General features: G+C 37.0%; 1 protein-coding gene across 1 annotated transcript in view; it reads left to right on the forward strand.

Annotated features, from left to right (window-relative positions):
• Positions 1–348: 348 nt before the first annotated feature.
• Positions 349–22,037, forward strand: part of ACADM (acyl-CoA dehydrogenase medium chain) — a 30,453-nt gene continuing 8,764 nt past the window's right edge. Inside the window, exons 1-10 of the mRNA XM_019743769.3 lie at positions 349–789; positions 2,150–2,237; positions 4,461–4,558; positions 4,669–4,738; positions 5,464–5,564; positions 6,190–6,270; positions 9,111–9,241; positions 11,583–11,691; positions 14,951–15,091; positions 15,654–15,749. Coding sequence (XP_019599328.3) covers positions 478–789; positions 2,150–2,237; positions 4,461–4,558; positions 4,669–4,738; positions 5,464–5,564; positions 6,190–6,270; positions 9,111–9,241; positions 11,583–11,691; positions 14,951–15,091; positions 15,654–15,749 — 1,227 coding nt within the window. The 5' untranslated portion in view covers positions 349–477. The remainder of the gene's footprint in view (positions 790–2,149; positions 2,238–4,460; positions 4,559–4,668; positions 4,739–5,463; positions 5,565–6,189; positions 6,271–9,110; positions 9,242–11,582; positions 11,692–14,950; positions 15,092–15,653; positions 15,750–22,037) is intronic.

Consider the following 22,037-nt stretch of genomic DNA (forward strand, 5'->3'; position numbering starts at 1 on the left):
ACCCTTGTTTACAAGGACACTGTCCACATCCGCACTTGGGCAGTAATAAATGGCCTTGGTAATAGTAAATAGCCTTGGTAATACTTGGAAAGGTTGTATTTACCTAAGTGATTAAATCCCCGTTTCAATTTTCTGAAGCACAAAACATCCTTTCACTTTATGTCCTGCGTTTGAGAGTTAAGTGTACTTTGAGTCCTTATGGCAGAAACGGTTTGTGTTTGAGATTTGTCCGTGTGAAGGTCAAGTTGGAAGCTCGGGGAATTCTTTGCTCTAAACCTCCAGAGGCCTTGCCCTTTCACCCAGATTCCCGGCCTGTCCCGCCCGCTCCCCCTTCCCCGCCCCTGCGTGCTGCTGCCCGGCGGCCAGGCGGCTTCCTTCTCCAAGCCGCGGCCAGCCTCAGCTTCTCCCAGGACGGTGCTACTTCCCAACTCAGAACCGGATGGAAGCGAAGTCTTTTCGGGGACTGCCCCTCGGGACATGTCAGGCCCCAGGCGCGCGTTACACCCCTTCCCAAGGTCGCGAGGACAGCGCAGGCGAGGTCACCAAGCGAACGTGCATTCGGCTAAGCAGCACACTCATCCCTTTTCACCCTCGTTCCTTTACACCTTCTCTTGGCTCCTCTGCCCTTTCCTGGCCCCGCCCACGTCCATCTCGGTGGGCGGGGCCAGACGGGGGCAGACCCTCTCGCGCCCCGGGGAGCCCTGCAGTTTCTGTTCGGCGCTGTACGGGAGCGTGAGTAGCCCACGACCACGAGTCAACATGGCAGCGTTGTGTAGGCGCAGCTGCGGGGTGAGTGGGCAAGCAGGGCTGGGGGGGGGCTGGGGGGGGCTGGGGATGTTTACGGAGTGGGGCAGGAGCGGAAAGCAGGCAGCAGGGATGGTCGGGACCCGTGGGAAGCCGTGATGACGCAGGGGCCTATCTCGAGGTGCCTTGGCCCTCTGAACCCTGCGGGTGGCTGCGGGCGGGGAATTACAGACCTTGGTCTGGCTTTCACTCGCCCCCTCCCATCTCTCGGTGAGACCGGTCTCTGAATTGGGCGGAGTCTCAGAACCACGGCCGTGTTTTTGCTGAACAGGCGTAATATCTCTCCGAGAGAACGTCTTCTATCCGCTTTTTAAACCTAGCCCAAGAAGGAAATCTTAAAGTAAATGTCTTTCTGCAATTGATGTATACTAGAAAGTGCAGAATTTAGAGAACCTTACGTTGGGTGCCTGCGAAGTCACTACTAGAAAAGGAAAATGGAGCCGCTGCTCCTTGGGATACTTAATACCGTATGTGTATTGCGCTTTTGGTTTTGCAAGATGGAGGCTCCTTACCGTTACATACGTTTTTTAAAAAAAAGTTTGTCTATATATTCTAGTGTTGTGTCGCACAGATTCTAAATTGTCTTAAATATTGATACATTGTCACAAGACCTCCATTTAAATGTCATTTATAACTGAGTTATGTCCTTGACCAAAAAAGTAGCAGTTTTAGAATTGAGAGTAATTCTAATGGATTGTTGCCCCATGTTTTGTCATTGCTGTATAAGTTAATGGTCTCTGAAGGCAGAAATTTGAAAGAACGCTTATAAGAAAATGGCATATGAAAAATGGAAAATAGAACATGGTTTTAGGCTAATTTGTTCTGTAAATACAGTGAGGTATTTTAGAAAATGAGATCTTCCTCGTGAGAGATAATGGGAGACATAACTGTGAGGCTCACAGAGACAGGTATCAAAGTTGGTGTGGACAATACAGTTTGTGCACAAAGCGCAGTACCATCCTGTCTTTGCCCCACACCTCAAATCCTCACTCACAAATGCTTCAGAGCCTGTAGGTCAGATTTCCAGAGCAGTGGTCCTAAGTCTACTGCTATCTCTTACTATTGTTTGCCTTGGAAACAAGTCACTTTTGTAGTGCAGATACTACTGATTAGTTTTATTTTCATTGCTTTAAAAGTATATATATCTTTATGATAGGTGTTTAAATATCTGGTAATTGGCTTATTCAATATAGAAATTAAATTAGAGTTAAAGGCATTTAAGTAATAACTTAAAAAATAAGCTCTTGAATAAGGTCAGACAAGTTGCTGTACTCGTAATTGTCAGTATTCCTTTATTTAATATTTAACTTAATGAAATTTATTTTATTAATACTGTTTTTTACAGGTCCTGAGAAGTCTTTCTCGTTTTGACTGGAGATCACAACATACAAAAGCTGCACTACAACATGATCCACGTTTGGGATTTAGTTTTGGTATATATTTTGTCTGTCTTTTGACTTTGTATATATGTAGCTCTGTGTATGTGTTTGTCTGGAATATGTTTACCAACAAACAAACAGTAATTTGTCAGTGAACAGACTCAATCACCATCCACACAGATTTGTCTCAGTCACCCCTGTTCTTTCTGATCTCATTTTTTCCTTCAGCATAATTACCTTACAGGTATATCTGTATTAGCAGCATACATATACATTCCTACTCTTTTTTCTATGTATCTCAAAATAAACAACTGATTTATTGATACATATGAATAGTCTTCAACTTAGAAAATTGAATGCAACAGATACTAATTACATACTTATTAGGTAAACAATGCCAGGCGCCTGCTAATAACCTGAAGACTGTTTTGGCCATAATACATCAGAACTGCAGTTTTGGTGCAAGTAGATGTTCTGTCATCAGGAAGCCATGTGGTGTTGGAGGGGAGAGGAATATGATTTTCCTTCTCCTCTCTTTAAAATGATCCTGGGCAAGAAATTGGAAATATTAATTTCATGAATGAAATAAGAAATTTCAGGAGGATAAGGATGCTAAAATCTCTATTTTAGCATCCTTTGCCTCCTAAAATACTTCCCTGCTTCAAAATTTCCCTTTCCTCTAGTTAAAAACCCCTTTTGCCAGTTCACTTGGTTTCAGAAAATAAATAGCAACTGAGATAATTAACTCAGACCCAGGTACAAATGACAAACTCAGAGCTCTCCAGAGTTATTGTTTTTTATATTATTTTTGGATTGTTAGCTTCTTTATAAAGTTTTTTTTTTTTTAATAGAATTAAATGAAAATTTTCAAGAAATATGAGGACAGCAGTTTGGGGCACTGGATCTTCTTAATTCCTTATTCAGATTAGCATAGATTTAGTATGATTACTATCTTGTTTCAGTTTGTCACATACTGATTCATACTCAATTGTAAGAGACTGGAAGGAGAAATCTATGGTGATTTGCTGAGTGACAGAGGATTAGATAGATACAAGTATTTAGGAGGGAGATTGTGAAACTCAAGTAAAGGAATAGTGGTAACGCCTATGACCAGTTTCAGAGGATTTATTTGAAGATTATATATGTAAAGTTCCTAGCGCATAGTGATTGGACCTACGTACGTTCTCAATAAATAATACATAATAGATCCCTGCCTTCCTTACCCTTTCCCCACCCATAACCTTGACATGGAATGGCCCCAGTTTTGAAAGTAAAGCAGAGAACACTGAACTGAAGCTAAGTATAGTATTTCTACTGCTAATTCATTGTAAGTCTATGAGGCTATCATTTCCTCAATTGGGGCTTTTGTTTCCTTATCAAATGAAATTTGATATTAGGCTATTCAATTCAACATCAACATTCTAATGTCTTACATTTTATATCTCACATCCCTATAAAAATTACTGCTATAGTCTTTAAACGTTCTTGCTTATTCCTACTTCTGTGCTTTTGCTCTCGTTTTTCTTGCCCAAAATACCCTATACCTCTTTTAAATTTTACTTGTCCTTTGAGGTTGGAAACAACCACATTAAAACCCTGTGGTAGTGTAGAAAAATGCAGTGGTCGTTGGCTCCTGTCCTCAGTCCAGCCATCATATTTATTTCATTAATTTTATAATAACACCATATTTTATGTAATTGAATTGTTTGGACACCACTTATTATAGCCTTTTATCAGAGAAACCTTCCCACTATTACCAGTTGCTCTTTGCTAATTTATAAACTAAAAATTGTGAGTTTATTAGAGGAGTGAAATTGAAATTATGATATTGATTTCTTATGTAATATTTTGCAACAAGTTTTATTGGTTAATGGACACTGCGCATAGCCCATATTCCTAGTTAGATTGTTTTTTGAAATCAGGACATGTCTTAGTTTTATTTCAGTGTTAGTAAACAGTTGATAAATCTGCTTAGGAACGAGTTATAAGTTAAAAAAATTTTTTGATCTTACCAAGTGGAAGAGAAAAGCTCAAGTTTGTATCTAATATTTGTAAAAGCCAGAAATCTTACCTAGTTCCTTTGTCGTAGATTTGTTTATATTAAAAGGCTGAAATCTTGCTTATTTCAAAAGCTTATGGTAGTCTTTGACTTTCTGGTTTATTGAGTTAAAATCTCCACTATAAATCTCTACATACTGATCTACATACTACATACATAGGATTTTTTCCCTCAAGTCATTGTCCTATTTTAATGCTTTCTAAATAACTTTCCCTTAGAAATCACTGAACAGCAGAAAGAATTTCAAGCTACTGCTCGTAAATTTGCCAGGGAAGAAATAATCCCAGTTGCTGCAGAATATGATAAAACGGGCGAGGTAGGTATACACATTTTAATGAGAAAACTTCTATGTGTTTTACAAGACTATATAATCAAAGTATCTAGATTTTAAATATAACTGGCTTTTTTCTTTAATTTTTTTTTTAGTACCCTGTCCCCCTAATTAAAAGAGCCTGGGAACTTGGTTTAATGAATACACACATTCCAGAGCATTGTGGTAAGCTTCCTTCACATTTTAAATCCTAGAATGCATATGAACAAGAAAAATTGTGAAACGCAATCATTCCTTAAAATATTTGTGGCCATTAAATAATGGCTTTCGGGGTGACTGGTTAGCTCAGTTGGTTAGAGCATGGTGCTAATAACACCAAGGTTTTCGGTTCAGTCCCCACATGGGCCACTGTGAGCTGCGCCCTCCTTAAAAAAAATAATAAATAAATAATGGCTTTCACCTTTGTCTCTCTGTTCAGACTTCAGTATTTGCTGTATTTAGAAGCCTTGTAGTCAACACTTAGAGGCATTTTTTCTTCTTTATAACAGGTTCCAATTTTAACTCAATCCTAAATCTTGGTACTCTCTTTCTAGGGTTGGTCAGTTTTTTGCATTTTAATTGTCCTTTGATTTTACATTTTATTAAGACTTTTTTTTCCTCTCTGTGAGGTTTTCATTCCTCTCCTCAGGTCAAAGGGTCAAGTTCTAGAGTTCAGTCAAGTTTTTGCAAAATCAAGTTGAAACGGTAACACAGGTCCAGATTACAAATAGCAAGATAATTTTTTGAAATTTTTAAAACTTACATTAGAGAAGTATAATTTGTTATTGTGCTAGCCAAAATACATTTTTGGTTTCTTGGGTTATAGATACTGGAAATAATTAAAATAGTTCACTTTTATTTCAATTGAAATGTACTATGCATTATGTTCTTAAAACATTTTGACATTGTAGGAGGTCTTGGACTTGGAACTTTTGATTCCTGTTTAATTACTGAAGAATTGGCTTATGGGTGTACAGGAGTTCAGACGGCTATTGAAGCAAATTCTTTGGGGGTAAGTTCCTTAAAAAATTAAGTGCCTAACTGAGCTGTTCATGAGACACTACTTCTAGGTTAGTTGGTGGAACACAGTTTTCTTTAAAAAGGAACACAGGATTCTACAGTGAAGCCTGGATTTCTTATTCCAAGAGCTGATTGTTCTGACCTTACGTCCAGTACTTGGAGTCTTACTTGTCCTTGTGGGGAAACTGTAATACTTTGGCTGCTGCTTCAGTGGCAATTATTAGGTAAGAGCAAGGCCAAAAACGAGCATTCAGGAGAAGGATCTGGATGGCTTGCTGCCACTACTGGCAGTGTTGAAATTTAGTGAGCAATTTTTAGGTAGCCTGATAGTACATACATTATTTATCTCAAATTTAACTCTTTATTTGTGCATTTTACTACAGTAGAGTTTTACATATTATATACCAAGTCCCATATAACTTAATTTTATGAAACTACTTGGATTTACAGATTTATTTCCTCACTGCTTTAGCTCTCTAACTTAAAGTTAGAATAAAGACCATTTGCTTAGACTCACCCTTTGGGGGAAAACAGTTCTCTCTTTAAAAATTACAGTATCTTTGAATTTACATACCTAGTAAAAATTTCTTGTTTGTAATGTCGCTATTCTTTGGTAGCAAATGCCTGTTATTATTGCTGGAAATGATCAACAGCAGAAGAAGTATTTGGGGAGGATGACCGAGGAGCCATTGATGTGTGTGAGTATGTGCAGCTGCTACTTTATTCCAAATTTAAAGAAGGGAACCAAGGGTGCTGTTTCTCCCTTTTCAATATATGTATAGATTGGACAAGAGCACATTAAGACAAACGTTAGCAACATATTTGGGTATAGTAATGTTTCTGGGATGCCAAGAAAGTGTCATAATAATCCTCGTGCGTGTGTCTACTTATGATTTTTCTGTGGTGCCAGAAAAGTGTCATAATAATCCCCTAACTTATTTCAGGAGAGAAATATCTACTTCATGGAGCATTCTGCAGTTCAGGAATTGAGTGGTTGTATCAGAGGTTCAGATTGAATGTATGACAGTGGGTGTTTGAACTAGTGGTCTTTTGAACTAATAAATTAATGTGACTAAAAAGATAGCAATTTATTTGTTCAATGAATGACTTAGGGAGAATATTTGTAGATTTTATTTAATTCCCTGAGAGCTACTTAACAAATTTTTAAATTGGATATGTAAAAAAAGATATATTTATACATATATACACACACATATTGAGATTATACTCTTAAAGTATTTTTACTTAAGGATTTTTACTTGTTTTTTATTAGTAAAACAGATTTTAATCTAGGGTGTGACTGACTGTGATGCCAAAGTAGAGTAAATTACTAGTTTTGAGCTAATCGTGAGAATTGGTCTGAAAAAGTAGAAAGTAATGCTTCAAAATAAACGTTTTTGTTTAAGTTACCTAAATTTTGGGCAAACTGCTTAATAAAGACATTTATACATATTTCCTAGTTAATTGGCAATTTTTTTCAGCAAATGAGAGTTTATTAGACTAATTCTCAGTATTGTCTAAAAATTGTGTGAAACATCTAGATTATTTTCCTGTAACATATATAATATTAGAAATAGGCTAAAAAATTGTAGCATAGAGATACTTAGGAAAACCTGCCTTAATGCACTGATAAAGAATATTTGTCATTATCTTATTAGTTATAAATAGATATTTCTAAAGTATTAGGCTCTAAAAGCAGTTCAGGTATTTTAAACATTTCCTTGGCAGTTTTGTTTGATATTAATACCTCATTTGTTTGATATTAATACCTCAGTATATGTAAAAATACATTCATTATAGTCCCTAAGTTATTCTAACTTCTGAATTAATAAAGGTTTAATGTACACTTTCTACCTTAAAATGAAAATTGTCAAAAGGTATATTATAAGTTTTGATTAACTTACACTGGGATTCAGTTAATTGTTTAACTCCCAATAAATATTTAAGAAATTATATTACATATAATATTGTTTTATTTAAACTTTAAAAAAAAATAACATGTTTAAACTTTTCTGACTGTAAAAATAGTATAGAAGATTTAGAAAGGTATGAAGAACAAAAACATCTGTAATCCTTCAGATAAGAAGCTAACTGGTATTACTGCTTTATTGTATTCTCTAGCAGATTTTTAATATATACAAATGTGTTTTTAACAATTGGGATCATATTATATATGCAGTTTTATATCCTTTTTAACATGAACATTTTCCTATGTCCTATTTCTTTTTAAATACTGTGATATTTATTACTGTATAATATGCTAACTGATGTACCATAAATTATTTCACTATTCCCCATTGTTGAATATTTAAATTCTTTAGATTTTTTTCTTTTAAAAACAATGTCATGGTAAAAAAAATTTTTTTTTCAAGATTCTTCTATATTTTATTATTTGACTTTTTTTTACATTAAGTTTATTAAGGTGACAACGGTTAGCAGAATTACATAGGTTTCAAGTGTACATTTCTAAGTTTTACTTATTACTATTCATTTCACCCTCTTTACCATTCATTACCTCCCACCCTCCTACAGGTCTAAATCATTTCTAATGTCCCTGTGTACACTATTACTTTTGAATAAAAATTAACTGTAAGGTTTCTCTCTTCTTTGAACTGTAAGTACCTGATGGGCAAGGACTTGTGTCTTTGGGCCTTGTATCCACAATACCTGTCACTCAATAAATGTGAATGAACTTTACCTAATGCTTACCTTCTACCACCTCCTTTATCCATCTGCTTACATCTTGGCACTAATGTTTAAGAGCGAAAAAGTCTCCCCTCTTTCCACCAGATAAAATTTTAACTTCTTTGTGTGATACAACTGGTTCTTTGTCATCTATTTCCTTCCTTTCTTTCCAGAATCATTTCCTACCATTCCCTTACATGCAGAGGGTTTGCATATTAATAGAACCCCGGCACTTTTATATTACAAACACTGGATAACCCGGCTTGTTATTTCGGTATCATTGCATATGTTATTACTTCTGCCTGGAATATACATTTCTTCTTTTCCCTACCCGCAAAGAACTCCTTTTCCTTTTAGAGACTTAATTTAAGCGTCACTTCTGAAGCTTTTCCTGACACCCTAAAGCTAAGCTAGTTTCTCGAGCTCGTTGTGTATGACTTTAATATTTAGATATGTAACTACAATATAATACTCATCTCCATTGTTACATTGTGAAAGTCTTGCAGACAGTCTTTCATCTCTGGTTTTTCCATCATCTGGTTCATAACCTGGTACATAGTAGATACTACTCAGTAAATGTTTGAATGAATGAGTACATGTGAAATTGAATTTAACTTGGTTGAAGATATCTAACGTTATAATTTTTGATATGGCTTGTTGGTATCCTACATCTAATTTAAATTATAAATTAAATGTTTTTACATTTGAGCAGTTTATTTGATTCTCCAAGAACATTTTTTTAGGTATTTTAAAATATATAAAATACTGGCTTAAAAAATAAAATATACTCCTGATTCTATGTTCATAATTTAATACTTAACTTTTTTTTTTCTCTTGTTTTCATATATTCCAGGCCTACTGTGTAACAGAACCTGGAGCAGGCTCTGATGTAGCTGGTATAAAGACCAAAGCAGTAAAAAAAGGAGATGAGTACATTATTAATGGTCAGAAGATGTGGATAACCAATGGAGGAAAAGCTAATTGGTATGTTGTTTAAAAAAAAAAAAAATGTTTGTATAGTACTTCTTAATTTATATTCAGAATCTCCCCTCTATCCTTTCCTTTGGTATGAAACCGCCATAATGAAGTTTTATTCATGGAAGGTCCATAAAAGATTATAAATAGTTCAGTGGTTTACAAAACTATTTTTTAGTCCTGAAGTATTTCTTCAGATTAGCTTTCAGAAGTTAAATATGCAAAATACAACAAAAACATCTGCTGTGGTTGAATCTGATTAGGAAAGCTACTTGGCTTACTGTCTCCTCTCTCCACACCCTACACCAGCAACTCTTTGGAACCATTCCTCTAAGCAATAAGCAGTGTTTGTCTTAAGACTCAGATTATCTTGTAGAGAAGACAGAATTTTACTTTAATTTCTAAAAGTTCCAAATTTATGTGTCCAAAAATAATGACAAGAAGTTCAACAAAGGATCATAAAATTGCTTGTATGAATCTAAAATACTGAAGAAAAACATATTTGATAGCACTGTTTGAGGGAGGAGGAGAAAGATGAAGAAAGTTTATTTAGTAAGTAACTATAGGTTCAATAGGAATCAACAGTGTGATGTATCTGCCTTTAACAGGTTAATGTGATATCTTGCTGAAGTGATAGAAGTATAAACTCAATGGGGGGGGATGGTAACAGTTCTGGGCAACACATTGTAAGACATGCATTGGCAAAATGAATAAATTCAGAAGCACGTAAGTGTTCTGCATGAGGAGGAGCCTAGAAAACATGTCCTGTGAAGAGTAAAGGAATTAGGTTTGGTTATTTTGGAAGAATTTTGAAATTTTTGAAGCAACGTCAGGAAGAAGAGTAAGCTTGCATATTTGCTTCAGGAAACCAGTTTAGAGTTAATGGGTGAAACTTAGAAAAATGTAAGCTGTAGCTCAACATAAGGACAGGCTTTCCAGTAGTGCTGTCCAGTGCCTGTTAAGTTGTCATGGAAAATAACTTATTTACCCATCACTATCGGTGGACTTCTAAAAGAAGTCTAGAAGTCACTATAGAAGGACTTTCTGGTGATTGGAATAAGGAACTAAGTGGGCTGTCTTTCCTCATCTGCAAAAATTCCAATTCAATATATTTGTGTGCTTTGCAGTCCCATTTTCTGACAAGTAATGCATTATTCCTGAGAATGCATCCACATTTGTTTTGTTTTAAACATATCTATCAATCCTTTTATGAGTGTCCAGGATCATGGATATCATTATCTTTCAGTGAGACATCATAATATGAGCAAATAATTAAAAAAAATGAAGAAATGATTAAAATTTAAATTTGAAGGAAATCTAACAATGCAATTAGAAGTTTTTATAATTTTAAGAAATTATTAAGTATTAATCTTTGTGTAAAAAGACAAATTCAGTAATATATGAAACCAGAAAACAATGTTTACTATTTTTTTACTATTACTAAGTAAAACTGGAGAGTGAATAATTTATTAGTTTTAAACACAGAAAATAAATTTAAGGAATTTTTAGAAAATTTTCCTATATCCCAGGGTATTTAGAATAAGGGTTATATAGGTATGTGGATATTTTGCCTTTTTCCTCATGTTTCATTTAAAAATCTTTCTGCATAATTCTTTTGGAGGAAAAACCTAACAAATATTCATAATCATTCAGCTATAACAAAAACACTGATTTTACTTCACAAAGAGGATGGTAGTCAGAACATAGGGGTCTCTATCTCACATTATTCCTTTACAATTAGACAGTAACCCTATTTGCCCTCCTTTTCCAGATAGCTGTCCCTTAAAGAATCAAACTAGTTTTGGGAAAGGAGAAGTGCCAGTTCCAACATGCACATACTTTAAAAAAAATATTATAGTATCTTTATACAAGGAATTTAAACTTGTAACTCATCATACCAAAAGAAGTTGAATACCATATTAAGTAGTCCGGGGTTGGGCGGCTGGATGGCTCAGCTGGTTAGAGTGCGAGCTCTCAACAGCACGGTTGCTGGCTCAATTCCCACCTGGGATGGTGGTCTGCGCCCCGACTGGACTTGGAGCTGTGCCCGCCACAAGTAGATTGCAGGACAGTGACTTGGAGCTGATGAGCCCTGGAGAAACACACTGTTCCCCAATAATCCCCAATAAAATAAAAAAATAAAAAGTAGATTGGGGTTGAAATACTAGCTCTGCCACATCATAAATATATGACTTAGGCAAGCTTTTAAATTTCTCTGATTCTTCATTTCCTCATCTGAAAAAGGGGGTAATAATAATTGGGATTGTTGGGATGATTAGCTGAGATAGCAGTCACCATATGTTGTCTGCTAGTATCATAATCTTTATCATCACGTATGTATATTTATTAGGTATTTTTTATTGGCTCGTTCTGATCCGGATCCTAAGGCTCCTGCTAGTAAAGCCTTTACTGGATTTATTGTGGAAGCAGATACCCCAGGAGTGCAGCCTGGAAGAAAGGTAAAGTGTATATTTATCAGTGATTAAGGCCTCAAATATTATTTTAACTATAAATTTCAAAATAACTATTTCAGTTTCCTTTATTGAAAATATTTTGTTTGTATTAAGCTGGAATAAAGTAGAGCTGTGTTTTGATGTTATTGGTTGAGTCTACATATTGCTGGAGACTTCAAGTTGAGAATCATTTCAAATCGTTATTTGAAAGAGTGCCCATTCATGTTAGATACTTCAAAAGACTTTCCCACTCCTTTTCCTTTCTTACAGTAGTAACCTTTCAGGTAGGACAAGTGGCATTATGCTCATTGATGTATTAAAACAATGTGATATAAATTGATTACCCAAGATCATACAACACTAAAAATCTGTGCCTGAGAAGTACCTTGAATGTGGGAAGGCAAGAAATATTTTATTTAAATAAGAAAAGGTAATTTAACGTATTTGAAAAGTTTTGTAATCTGAATGTGTAGAAATAATTCAGCAGTAGCATTTAAAGTAGACTAAAAAAAGAGACTAAAATTTAACAAATAAAAAAAGGAGAGAAATGAAGTCATAAAGCAGTCTTAGTGAGAGCTAAGGAAGCATGATTTAAGATTATAACAGAATAGGAAGAGGAGAGTCAATTTTACAACTGTAAAACTTTTTGCAAAATGAATTTGTAAAAATGAAAACTTAATGATTAAGTGATTCCTATATCTAAGGCAAAGGCCGAATTATGGAATTTAATTGAGAGTTACTAAAGGTTACATGAATGTATTTACTTCCTCCCATATCAGGAACGTTCAGGTATTATCTGGTCAGATATTAGATAGACTAAGGATGACACAACCTGAACTGGAATTTGAATCGATCAAGTTATGCAAACTTCTAAACCAGTCATGTATATTTGTGCAATCCTTGTTTAAAAGCCATTAGAATCTCTGTGCTGTAACCAAGCCTCTGTAAAATGGAAGCATGTTGCTAGAGTATGTGAGAGGGCTAACTTCTCTTTTAGGTCATAGAATATTAAAGGTGGAATATAACCTACACATTATTTACTTCAGTCTGTTTACTGAATATTGAAATTGAGATCCAAGTGAAATGATTTATTCAAGGTTACATACTTAGAGGCATAATTGAAATCAGTACTAAGGTGTCCTAGGAACTTGCCCAATGAGGTTTCTGACACTGTATTAGTCTATATTTTCTTTTAAGAGTAGATATTAAAGGTAGACTGCATTTTACAAGTAAAACTGTAATGAGATTGTTGTATATGGAAACATATAAATACTAAGAATGGTTGTGCTTCTTCTAAGTAATTGGTTTATTTTCATTTATATTTTATCCATGTTTCTTTTTTAAAGATGATCATTAGAAAACTCAGGGCCAAATTTATGGCCATTTCTAGAAAATGTAAAGGACCTAACAGCTTATACTTTTTTCAGTAGTAAACCCACTTCTGATTTTATCTTGCTGTATCTACTAGTCTCATTTTCTTTTTTTCCCAATTTTCTCACTTAATGAAAAAAATCTGTAATTCAGTAAATATTTATTATTAAGTTCATATTACATGCTACATACTATTCTAGGTATTGGGGAAAGTGAATGTATCAAAACAGACATTAAATCTCTACGCTTGGGGAACTGACTTTCTAGTGAGAGACTGATAATTATATTGTATATAAACTTCCTTAAATCTTTTTTTAAAATTTCAGACACCTTTACAAATTTGTGAAATTCGATGTTTTTCAAATGTTTGTGGTTTAGAAATTATATGGCTTAAGAGTCCAGGAAGTGTTTTTTTAAATGTTCAGATGTTTGGGGTGAGTCTGAGAAACAGGATAAACAGTGTTTTCATAAACAGTTTTCTCACTGTATCTGAGTGAGGGTCTAAAGTACCAGAATTTATTGACTTATAAAGACAAAATAAAGAGATGTTGGTTTCTTTTTGTGTCAAACTATACAGTATTGTCACCTTGTCTTCAAGCCTGGAAGCAGATAGTTAATATTAAAGCATCCAAATTAAAGAATTGGTTTACAGCTCTATGTTTTCATAGCCCCTTGCTTCTCACACTCCTTATTAAAAACGAGATAAACATTTTTTTTTTTTTCCCTTAAGGAGAAGGGTCACGATGTCTGCAACTTCCTCTCAAATAATTCAGCAAATAATGCTAATAGTTATATACATAACACAAGACAGAAATAAAGCAAAATGTTGACAATGAGTGAAGGATATATGTAGGTACTCATTATTACTACTTCAACGCTTCCTGTTGGTTTGAATATTTTCAAGGGAATGTAGGTACTTGGGCAGTTTCTTATAAAGTTAAACATTTACACCATACCTAGCACTTTTGGGTATTTATCCAAGAAAAATGAAAAAAAAACCTGTACATGAATGCTTATAGCTGCTTTATAATTGCTAAGAACTTAGGGGTGGGAGGCCCATCAACTGGTAAATGGATATGGATACTCAGCAGTAAACGTGAGACACAGAGGCTGATCTTATTCCACTTATATGACATTCTGGAAAAGGAAAAATTATATGGACAGAAATTAGATAAGTGGTTGCTTGGAGTTGGGAGTAAGGGAATTAATTAAAAATGAGTACAAGAGAACTTTTTAGGGTGCTAAAATATTCTGTATCTTGACTGGTGGTGGTTACACATAAACATTTGTTAAAAATATTAGAAATGTATATGTAAAAGGGTGAATTTTTCTATATGTAAATTCTACCTCAGTTAACCTAATTTTAAGAGTTGAGAGAAAATAAATTCAACTTTTACCTAGTACATAACTTTACTAGCTAACTGTATGTTAATCTAAAATTAAACATCCCAAATCTGATTGTTTCCTAAATGCTTTTCCAGACATTCATAGTAAAAAAGAAAGGATAGCCTTCAATCATATAATTAAATTTGCCTTTATAGGTAATTTAGACAAGTATTGGTTTCATAGTTTGTGAAACATTGTTTTAGACTCGGGGTGGATACTCTTTTTTGGTCAAGATCTGGGTTGTAAATATTTTAGACATGGAGGGCTGTATGGTCTCTGTCACAACTACTCAATTCTGCTATGGTAGCAAGAAAGTAGCCACAGACAATATGTAAGCAAATACGTGTGATTGTGTTCCAGTGTTTTCTTTACAAAACAGGCATTGCAAGCCATAGTTTGTTGACCACTGTTTAAGACAATTATAGAAAGTCATAAAGCAATGGTTTAAGCCAAAATTTATGCTAGCTCAAAAAAATGTTCCTTAATATATATCATTTTTCTTAATTAGGAATTAAATATGGGCCAGCGATGTTCAGATACAAGAGGAATTGTCTTTGAAGATGTGAAAGTGCCTAAAGAAAATGTTTTAATTGGTGAGGGAGCTGGTTTCAAAATTGCAATGGGAGCTTTTGATAAAACCAGACCTCCAGTAAGTAATATGACTTGATAATCTCTTATTTATCACACTGAGTAGTTTTATTTTAACATTGTAGGCTTGGTGTATATTTTTTAATACTTGCGTTTATTAAGGATGGAGAGATTCTGTTTTTATTTTTCAGAATTTTTCAACTCTCTTGCTACCTGTTATAGAAATTATTTTAGCAAATACAAAATTACTGTAGTTGCTGTTAAATTTAGAGGCAGTTCACACGTAATTACGTCATTCCTGCTGATACATACTCATTTCCTCTTTTCTTAGTGGGAATATTTCCTCTAAGAAACTTTCCTTTGTTAAACAGAAGGAATGATTTGTCTATAGTCTGTGATCCTGTGCTTCACAATGCTTTCCGTTAACCTTTAATGCCTAAATAATATAAATTTAAATGATTGTATTTCTCTACCCCAGCCCCCTTTTTCTTGTTGCCTTGTTGCCTTAAGCTATAGGTCATCTCTCTGTATAAATCTTAACTTAGAATCTTAGGCAAATATCCGTTATATATATGTTTTAAAGACAACATGAACTTTTGCTTTGTAAAATGTTAAAATACTAGGTAGCAGCTGGTGCTGTGGGACTAGCACAGAGAGCTTTGGATGAAGCTACCAAGTATGCCCTGGAGAGGAAAACTTTTGGAAAGCTGCTTGTAGAGGTAATTTTAATATTGTACTTGCTTTGTTCACATGTAAAAAATCATTTCATCTAAATATTTCAAAATTATCTTTTAAGTATGAACTAATTTATTTCTTGTTTGGTAACAAGATAATGTGATCTATCAGGATGAGCTTCAAGAAGAGATTTTCTTTAGACTCTGCCACTAACTATTGTCCACTCAGGGAATTAAAAGAACATTAATTAAAGAACTGAATCCCTGTTGTGTCCCTGATACTGTGCTACCCTTGTTTTGGTAGTAGTATAATCTCCATTTAAGACCAGGAAACTGAGGCTGAGAGATTAAATAACTTGTCCAAGGTCACCCAGTTTATAAATCACAGATCAAAGACTTCATTTCATGTCTTAATCCACATTACTTTCCATGTCTTCCTCAGTATCAAATTTTAGTACTAAAGAGTCATGTCTTTCATGAGTTTCCAAGGAAATTTTTAACTTATAGCTCATCAAATATTGAAGAGATATATTATCTCTTTTCTTCTGTAATTATAGGTTGTACAGTGAAAACCTATTTTTATTCCCATTTGTCAGTGGTTCTCAAACTATCTGTGGTGAAAGATCAGTTTGTTTTTAATTTCCAATCAATATTGGATCATTATTTTTGTTAAATATAAGAATGTCACAACAATATCAAATTGTGTAATGGTGACCCTATATCTTATATTTTTGAAATTTAAACCTGTGATGTAATTTGATTTGACTGTGGTTTGGCTTGGGACTTTTTGAAAGTTTTTTTTCTTTCTTTGCTTCCCTTTCCTCCCGCAAACCTTGATGATTCTGTTTACTGTGCATTAACTACACAAACCAGTTCCAATGGTTCTGTTTACTTTGGACCAGTGTGCATGCCTGGCCCTGTAATTTGGCAGGGGTTTCTCGCATCCCTTGGGGTTCACTCCTGACCCTGGGGCAGAATAGTCTCTAGGAAGCGCCTTTTCCTGAAGTTGTCTGTAAAGCCTTTTGGCTATATTGAGAGAGGAAGGCAGTCTTTGTGACAGGGAGTCCACTGTCTTCCCTAATGCTGGAATTTGGAATAAAATCTGCTTTTCTTCACCAGCCTCGTCTGTGCACGGTAACAATTGTTTAAAAATTTCTACATACTTACTCTCACTTTCTGTACCATGAACCAGTAACAGTTTGTGGGCTGGCACTAGGCGACAGATCAAATGTGAATTACTGCTCTGTCCCTTAACCCCAGTTTCATTATTTATCTCTCTATGCTGTATTCTAGATAATTTTCTCAGACAGCTTTCCAGTTCTTTGATCTTGTGCCTAATCTGCTACTTAATCCATCTGTAGAATATTTTAATGACTTTTTTATTTCTAGAATTTATATTTGGTTCTTTTTCAGTTCCACCCTTTCTTTGATGGTATCCTGGTTTTTCAACATAACTTCTCTGTCTCCTTTTTATCTCTTTAATTATATAAACATGTTACCATGCAAAAGGTCCAGCTGCTCGCCTCACTTTAGCCAAAACTCGAAAGGTGAGGTTGGTTCTTGCTACTTCCTGCTGAGAGTGGGTGTGGTCGCTGCCAGTGGTCATCAGACTTCTTTGCTATCCTGTTACAGTGGCGAGGGGGCTATGGAGGAACTGCGAAAGAAAAAAACCCCAGGCCTCTTGGTCAAGCTGCTGCTGGCATAGCTTGTCATCCTCAGGAGGGATGAGCTGGGTTGGGACCCTGTCGGATGACCACCTGGAGATAAAGCAGCTGTGTTGTGGATGACACAAACCTGACAATGAGACCTCGCAAGCTTCTGTACTTGCGAGGCAAAGATATGCAGTGTGAGAAGAATTGACAACAGTTACTTTCCCACTCCCTCCCCCCCACCTGACCCCCAAGAGCCTGGGGAAGAAGAGAGTCAAAGAGACTAAAAATCATGGTGATGCGTTCAGTGGGCATCCCAGGTGGGGCACAGATAAAAGAGGAAAACTAGACCCAAAATAAGGCCCAAGAAAAAGGCATAATGTGCAGCTCCAGCAGTTACCATCAGTACTTAACCATCCTTGGGAAATCCACTTGATTGTTTGAAGCAGAGATTAAGGTCTTCAGTTGGCTCACGGGAACAGGAGTGACAGTCTTCCTTCTGGGGGAGTCCTGTGGAGACTTAAATGAAACAGCTTTGATTCTAGGGAAGTGGACCCAGCTGCTGACTCTATGAAGCCCAACAACAGTTGCGGTGCTCACGAGAACTGCAAAGGATCTCTTCCCCTCTAGGCTTCTAACAGAACTTGGTCCCCTACAATGTGTAGAGTGGTTGGTCTGGGGCATGTGCCGGTCCCCGTATTTCCTGAGTGTCTACTGAACCTCTCCCAAGTTAATAGCATAAAAAAAAAATAACAAAATTAAGGTCAGAATCAAAAGCAATGGGCAGCAGTTAGAGCCAGAGCTTGGAGATCTCCTGACAGAACTTTTCCAGAGTCTTTTTAGAGTCTGATTGGCTGATTTTTCATTTCCTCTAAGGTATAGACCAATGGTAAGGTACAGGCTGAGTAAAATGAGCCCAAATCTGGCGCTCTGTTTATCTTCACAGCTGAGCAGGTTTTAGAGGAAATAGGTCGAGTGAGCAGTTAAGACAGAGTTAAGTGGTTCCCATATTAATCAGGAAATTAACAGACTTACATTACACGTCAAGGATCACCCACACCTCCACCCTTGTAGTGGAGCCTCTTTCCTCTGGGGAGCCGCTGGGAGCCCCAGGCCCACCAGTCAACCACAGCCATTTGTGAGGAAGGAGTGGGGCCCCACTCCCTTCACAACAGGACAATCCCTCTTCCATTGTCCTTTTAGTTTGCACATGGGTGCATGGCTGCTTTGCAGGATTAGGATACTCCTTACTCTAGCGGTCTGGGCTTCTATATCCAAAGCAGGTTTCTTTACATGATGTGTCTCTCAGGTTTCTGGGATGCCCTGAGGTGGCTGCAGCCAAAAATCTGTCCTGTCTCTGACCTCATCCTCCGGTCTCACTGTTCCTTTCTTCCCTCGTTTTCCCTGTCTCGGTTGTTAAAGACATACAAACAAATTCCCTGGTCTTCTTTTAGGATCTGAAACTATCAGGGATGTAACAGTGGGCCAGAACCATGATAGTATCTTGTCAGGTTAAGGAAAACATTGGGCTAAGCCTCCTTACACTGGCCTGTACTCTGATACCGAGGAGGGCGCATGAACTCGAGCAGGCCTAGAGTACAGAAGCTTGCGAGGTCTGACAACTAAGTTTGCGAACTTGTTGCAATGATGTTAACTTTTTTTTTTATATCAGAGGGATTATTCATTATGAATTTGTACTAACTAGACAAAAGGTAACCAAGTTTACTATTTGGAAGTGCTGAAAAGGCTGCATGAAAAAGTTAGATGAAAACGGCCTGAACTTTTCACCAACAATTCATGGCTCTTGCATCACGACAATGCACCAGCTCACACGGCACTGTCTGTGAGGGAGTTTTTAGCCAGTAAACAAATAACTGTATTTGGAACACCCTCCCTACTCACCTGATCTAGCCCCCAATGACTTCATTCTTTACCTGAAGATAAAGGAGACATTGAAAGGAAGACATTTTGATAACATTCGGGACATCAAGGGTGACACAAGGACAGCTCTGATGGCCATTCCAGAAAGAGTTCCAAAATTGCTTTGAAGGGTGGACTGCACTCTGGTGTCGGTGCATAGCTTCCCAAGGGGTGTACTTCAGAGGTGACTGTAGTGATACTCAGCAATGAAATACATAGCACTTTTTCTAGGATGAGTTCGCAAACTTAATTGTCAGAACTCATATATAATTATTAGTAAAACGTAGTCCTTACTGTTATGGAGAAAACAAGGACCTAATAATATTAAACAGGAAATTATTGATATGACACACAATCTTTAGGCAGTAAACTTTTTCATAGAATCAGTGGCAGACCAAGTCTAATGAACTTTGTCTTACTTATTAGCAGAGAGCTTTAACTCTAGTTTTGTACCAGCTTACTTTTGATATTCAAATTTACTTTATCATTTAGCTTAACCATACATAAATTTTCTTAAGATTTTTTTTTCCATCACAGACCTTTTACAACTTTCCCAGTACGTCTTAGTTGTTTTTTAAAGAATAGTTTTAAGTTTTCAGTGAATGCGCAAGTCCATGCAGACTCGATGGACTTGGGTGTTTTCTCTAAAGGAGCTTGCTTTGCTGGAGTGTGGTGAATCCAGGGCGTCACTCTGGGAAGCTTTAGAGCTGTGTGTGTAATCAGCAACACATCATAGGGGCCGGTCCATTTTTCAGCAAGCTGGTTTTCAGGTCCCTGTTCTTTCCACGTCTTAAGCAGCACTCTGTCCTCCGGGTGGAACGGGTGCAGTGGTTCCTCTGGTGGGTGTTGCAACCCTTTGGGTGACTTCAGACATAAACAGTGGCCCATCGTCATTTTAGATGGAGCTTGGAAGGCCAAACCTTGGTATAATTTCCTTGAGCAAGCATCAGGCCACATCAACAGCCTATTCAGTCCGAGTGGGGTGTGCTTCTACCCACCCTAAGAAAGTATCTACAAAAGCTAGAAAGAACTTAAAATTTCCCTGGGTTCAAGGCTTTTGAGTAAAACCAACCTGCCAATCTTCATTAGGGCATACCCCAAGATATTGTACCCTTTTCAGGAGGATTATGTTTACCTTTTTGGATTGTTTTTAGCACACAATTGGCATCCTTGAGTGATCCGCTGAACACTGTTAAACAAATGTGGTCCCTTTAACTGACCCCCATTAATGCATCTCTGCCATAGTGAGTCCCTTCTTGTAGGTGTCTTTAAATGGGAAACACTAGGGCCTCAGCAAGTAATATGTCATGGGCATTAATTTTCCATGTGGAGTTGGGGGGTCATCGTTTGTAAACTCCCATTCTTTAGTATGTTCCTCATCTTTTTCTGAATTTTGAGGTTTGAATTCTGATAAATTTATGTGAGGTATTAGTACCCCTAAGAGTAGGGTGTCTTGAGCTGCTGCTTTTGTTGCTTTATCGGCTGCCCTGTTTCCCTGGGCGACCTGAGTGACACCCTTCTAACGTCCTGAACAATGCATGATAGCAATTTGGTCAGGCAGGTTTATAGCTTCCAGCAAGGCTAATATTTCTGGTGGGTATTGAACCTCTTTGTTTCCTGAGGTCAAGAGATCTCCTTTCCATATAGCACCGTGGGCATGGGCAACCACTGAAGGCACACTTTGAGGCAGTGTATGTATTTTCCTGCTTGTCCTGGGACAATTCCATGGTCCTGGTGAGAGAAATTAGCTCAGCCTTTTGTACAGCGGTGCCCACAGAGGGCATGAGATTTTGTTACCTTGTCCAGTGTCACCACAGCATACACGGCTTTTTGTTGTCTTTTATTCATGAAGCTGCTCTGTCAGTGTAAAATTCCCATTCAGGTTCTGTCAATGGCAGGTCACATAGGTCTGGTCGGCTGGCATAGACTGAGTCAAGAATTTCCAGACAGTCATGTGTTAGGCTAGAGTCTGAGCTAGAGGCTGGTAGCAGGGTGGCTGGGTTCAATGTCACGGTAGTTCACAGGGCCATGTTAAGATTGTCTAGCAGAACGGCTTCGTATTGGCCCATTCGCCCAGCCATTAGTTAGTACCCTCCCTTTTGTTCTAATAAGGCAGGACTTCGTGTAGTATAAACACCGTCACTCACTGTCCTAGAGTTAATTTTTCTGCTTGTAGGATGACACAAGTAGCTGTAACTGCCTGTCGATAAGGTGGCCACATTTTGTGTTGTTCAAGCCTTTTGGAGAAGTGGGCTATTGGTTGTGCCAAGTCTCCCAGCATCTGGACAAGGACTCCTAACCCTATCCCGTTTTTCATGCACATATAACTTGATGGCTTCTGGGGGTTGGGGAAACCTAAAGCCCAGGCTGACAATAATTTCTCTTTGATTGTGTCAAAAGTCTGTTGGCATTCGACCATTCGGTCTAGGGGTTCAGAATCCAGTCCCTTTAAGGATTCATAAAGGGGCCTAGCTATGAGGCCCAGGTTTGGGATCCATATGCAACAATATCCTGCCGTACCTAAGAATCCCCACAGTTGTCTTCCTATTTTTAGGGACTTGCATAGGTGCTATTGCTTGTTTTTGGGCTCCTGGTACCTTGTCTTAGCTGAAAACTGAGATAAGTTGTTGTGTCCAGCGCAACACGGGCAGTGAGAGAACGAGAAGGGGCGGCGAAGGGTTAAGAAAGAAACAAATCAAAGTTTTGAAACGGGCCAAGGGTCTCAGCCTCAAAGGACTGAGAGCCCCGAATCAGGCCGCCTTGT

Source organism: Rhinolophus sinicus, chromosome 14 (genome assembly GCF_057876585.1).
Source record: "Rhinolophus sinicus isolate RSI-liver-muscle chromosome 14, RSI-T2T, whole genome shotgun sequence".
In the NCBI taxonomy this organism is placed as follows: domain Eukaryota; kingdom Metazoa; phylum Chordata; class Mammalia; order Chiroptera; family Rhinolophidae; genus Rhinolophus; species Rhinolophus sinicus.